At 25.4% G+C, this 2,464-nt stretch overlaps 1 protein-coding gene across 1 annotated transcript in view; it reads left to right on the forward strand.

Moving 5' to 3' along the window:
- Positions 1-593: 593 nt before the first annotated feature.
- The window catches only part of LOC122268439 (acid sphingomyelinase-like phosphodiesterase 3b), a gene marked incomplete at both ends in the record, with an annotated part of 6,994 nt that continues 5,123 nt past the window's right edge, over positions 594-2,464 (forward strand). The window contains 1 exon segment of the mRNA XM_043057036.2: positions 594-847. Within this exon segment, the coding sequence (XP_042912970.2) occupies positions 594-847 (254 nt within the window).

Consider the following 2,464-nt stretch of genomic DNA (forward strand, 5'->3'; position numbering starts at 1 on the left):
TATTTTATGTAAATGAGATTAGTAGAATCTTAATCTATAATTCTTTTAAGAACTGTTAAAATATCATAATCATATTTCTTTTAATAATACTGAATTAACAAGTCTCTTATTGAATTCAAAATTGGAAATATTTATATGAATTTTTATTATCAAATACTGTTAAGTATTTTACTCAGACAGATTCTTAAATTTATGATTTATAGGTTATAAAATTCTGTGTTAAAACTAAAGTAAACAATAGTAAATTAGTTTTTTTTTTTAAAAAAGAGTTGATGTGTGAAACTTTTTAACTACTATCTGATACAATATTGAATTTAATTATAAATGAGTTGACAATTCTTTAAATTTAATAGTAATTATAATACTGATTGCTAAATAATTGTAATGATATTTTTATTTTTGTTCATTTTAACTAGTGTTTTTAATTTTTTTTTATTTTGTCCATTTTTTCTGTGTCTGGACAAAATACAATCCCTGTTCTTAGCATTTTTGTTATGATTTTTTTTTATGTAATTTGATTGACTAATGTGAATAAACTTTCTAAAATATTCAGTTTTAATAATTTATTGTTTTTTTTTCTTTCTAAATTTTAGTGATAATCTTCCACATACAGAGGATTTTAACCCTGACTGGGATGTGACATTTGAAGCTATAAACAATATAACTGAACTCCTTTACTCATCTTTTCCAAACGTACCCATCTATCCATGTATTGGTAATCATGACACTTTCCCACCTAACATCTTGCTTCCTGATGGAATATCTGACACTGTTTATAAAGGATACTTAGAAAAAGGAGGCTGGAATAAATTATTGTCCAAGAATGCTACTGATACTTTTCATCAAGGTAAAAGGAAGAATTCCTGTAAATCAGTGTTTTCCAACCGTTAAAACACAAATGTAATCGCCCCCTTTTCTTTTTGATTGAAAAAAAAAAAACAATTTATTGTTGCAAGTGATCATCAATAAATTTGACTGCATGTTAAATTAACTTGATTTAAATTAAAATATAAATAATGAAGCAAATTTATCCAGTCACTTTAGAAAATTTAAAATAAAAAATCCACTTTTTTTTCTAAAAAAAGGTGATGTTTGAAGCAAAATAATTGAAACAAGAGTATATTTTTTTAAAATTTATTTTTTTAATATAATCTGGAGAAATTGAAAACTTTAACAATTAAAGTGTGAGAAAAAAAAATAAAAATTTGAAAACTTAATTGTTCATTTTTACCTCTTCTATGATTGCCTTGTGCTTGGAGGATTTCAGTTAAAGATTGAATATCAGGCTTTTTGTTTGTCAAATTTAAGCATAGGTCTCATTGAAGCAAGTGTCCAACCTACTTCTTTGTTTTGTGAGAAGCTGGATGACCGAACTAAATCTTCTTTCTACTAAATGTGTTGACGGGCCCAGATTAGGAATTCGCTGTTTTTATTAAATATTATTATTAATTGCAATTTTTTTTCCTGTTGAATACAGATCTCCATCTGAGGAGCCATATCTCTCTCTCTAGGATGATCACCCCCCCCCCAGGTTGGGAACCATTGCTGTAAATAAGTAACTAAAATAGGAGTGAACAACCTCTTTTGAAAAAAGACACAAAATAAAACAAACTTTTTTTAGCTCTTAGAGCCACAATAATTTTACTTCTTATATCAATTGATAATAAATATTGTTAGAAAATACAGTAGGCTTTCTATTATCTGGCTTCCCCACTATCCTGCATAGGAAAAATCAGGAATAATCGAACCAACTATTGGGCAAAATTAATAATCTCCACATATTAACTAACTATAGTAATTGGGGATTAAAAAGTTGTCTGTCAATAGTCACTTTTTTAATGTAAAATGTATGTGCATTTTATTATTAATAAATATGGTATTATTATGAGAATTTTATAATCTGAAAATTACTTTGACAAGATAACTTAGGATTATGCAATTGGGGAAGTTCTCTTCCAATAATTTGTTTTTATTTTAATTTTTTAAAGTTTTTTTCAGCAATTGAAACTTCATGGCTTACTGTAGGTTTGCCTGAACTTAATTTTTATATACTTTAAATTAGTTATGGAGGAGAAACAGAAATTGCAAAAAGTTTCTACTGTGGTATAGCGATTAATCGAATTGTTCATTAAGATAATTTTAGTTACTTCTTTTTGAAAAAACTAAGAAGTGTAAGTGTTTGAAAAATAAACCAGAAGGTTCTTTATTATTTTTTTTTTTAAATTAAAATTATCTATGCTTCACAGTAGTGAAGATAACCTATGATATTAATATCTGCAACAAATTTATAAATACTATTTTTTTAAAATGTTTTAGTTTTGAAGATGCTTATAAAGGTTAATATATCATAATTATCTTTATTTTATTGAAATTAAGTAGCATTCTAATATGAAAATGTAAAATAAACCAATATTCTGAAGTTTTTTTTTACCCAATATATGTACCCTGTATATATATATATATA

The sequence above is a fragment of the Parasteatoda tepidariorum genome, unplaced genomic scaffold (genome assembly GCF_043381705.1).
Source record: "Parasteatoda tepidariorum isolate YZ-2023 unplaced genomic scaffold, CAS_Ptep_4.0 HiC_scaffold_1859, whole genome shotgun sequence".
In the NCBI taxonomy this organism is placed as follows: Eukaryota; Metazoa; Arthropoda; class Arachnida; order Araneae; family Theridiidae; genus Parasteatoda; species Parasteatoda tepidariorum.